This window comes from Anneissia japonica, unplaced genomic scaffold (genome assembly GCF_011630105.1).
Source record: "Anneissia japonica isolate Jap-2015-1 unplaced genomic scaffold, ASM1163010v1 scaffold284958_len54583_cov128, whole genome shotgun sequence".
NCBI classification, from domain to species: domain Eukaryota; kingdom Metazoa; phylum Echinodermata; class Crinoidea; order Comatulida; family Comatulidae; genus Anneissia; species Anneissia japonica.
Genome location: NW_022706542.1, coordinates 10382 through 12095, shown reverse-complemented (window position 1 = coordinate 12095; position 1714 = coordinate 10382). Strand labels below are relative to the sequence as shown.

General features: G+C 30.7%; 1 protein-coding gene across 1 annotated transcript in view; it reads left to right on the top strand.

Annotated features, from left to right (window-relative positions):
- Window positions 1-256: 256 nt before the first annotated feature.
- Window positions 257-1714, top strand: part of LOC117106177 (fibropellin-1-like) — a gene marked incomplete at its 3' end in the record, with an annotated part of 11603 nt that continues 10145 nt past the window's right edge. Inside the window, exons 1-3 of the mRNA XM_033247529.1 lie at window positions 257-369; window positions 564-728; window positions 1538-1621. Of these exons, the coding sequence (XP_033103420.1) occupies window positions 309-369; window positions 564-728; window positions 1538-1621 (310 nt within the window). The remainder of the gene's footprint in view (window positions 370-563; window positions 729-1537; window positions 1622-1714) is intronic.

Sequence of the window (1714 nt, the reverse complement as noted above, 5' to 3'; positions counted from 1 at the left end):
GACCGTCGTACGACGCACTGATTGCCCGGCTTTATACTCCACCCACTTCAAGCAAACAACCCGACCAGCTTTTTTGTTGATCGTTTGATTTATGTTATGAATGAATGAGTATGTCATGTCAATTCTGGTAAATTGTGTACCTTTTAATAGTAACTTCATATTTGTTTTTTAAATAGATATTACTTCATTCATTTCAGTGAACGGTCTTTACCAGTGGAAGATCTTAAAGTAGCGAATCATATCAAGTATTATAAGTATTTTTATGATTTTTTCATTCAACATTTAATGGAAAACATATAAATACTGCTATGCATAGTTTACTTTTGGCTTTCATTGTTTTACAAAGCTTTTGTAAGACATCAGAACAAGGTATTTATTTTTTTAGTTTCACAAGAATTTAATACTTTTAGGAAGCAGGTAAACTTTTTCTGAAAAACTGTTTAACATACGGATGGTATTTCACTGGTTGGAAGAATATAAAAATAATGTATCTTGCTAAGCACAGCCTCTATAAAAATACACTAGTAATGAAATCTAATTGTACTCATTTCTGCCTTATACAGAGGATTGTATGTTACCTGTTGACTCAGGAATGTGTTCAGCAGGAGACCCAATATTGCGATTTTATTACGATCACACAATTGGAAATTGTTTACCTTTTGCATATTATTGTGATGGCAATAGTAGCAACTTTGAAACAATTCAACAGTGTCAACTTGCATGTACAGGTAAACATTACTTTATCTTCTTGTTCAGTGATTGTGTTTACAAGGTGAAACGGTAAACAAACTACTAAATAGTTTACGACACTGGTCCTGACTTTTTATTAATATTATCAGTTTTTACTTCAGTATATTGTAAGAAAATTACATCACAGCAAACATCTTGTCGTTATTGCATTAAAAATATGTACTCCAAGTGATTGACCTATTTTGATGAAGTTTACTGTATAATTTGCTATTATGTTATATGTTAGGTAACACATTTTGTTTTAGCATTAGGCCTATAGTCTGATGACTGATTTTTTGCCACTCCAATCCACCAATGATACACCAAGATACAAATGCATTGTGGCTATGCCGCAATAATTAGAATCAAATGAATAAATTACAATGAATCACGAATATTGTAAAATATTAAAAATGACCATTAATCTGTCCACAAAAGGTGAATAGAACCTATTATATAGTTGCTGATCTGTAAGTGTTCAATACTGTATCACAGTAAAAGTTGTCTGGAATTACATTCAATGGTCTTGTAAACGCTAACTTATCGTATACAGATGTTCTGATATAAATATTCATTGAAATTAGAACAATTTATAGTGTTTTGGTTTGGTGGTTTTATTCTCTTGTGTGCGTATGATGTTGAATCGCATAGAGTTGACTAAAAGTAAACCAGGTTTAATAATGCTCCACAAATTATTTGGGTCTTTATCATTTTGTTATGCATAACGTACTATATTAGAACCCTGTATGCTCTATAACAAGAGCACTATGTACAATTTCAATAAATTATATTTTAACATATTATATAGGAAGATCTGTCAATGCATGTGATAGTTCTCCTTGCCAAATGGATGAACAATGTGTTGACAATGTAGCCGGCGGATACTGTTGTGGTAATATTTTTCATTGATTTGTTAATATATTATTTATAATGATATTTTATTGTTTAATTAATATGATCATCATTTATCATCTATTCTCATCCA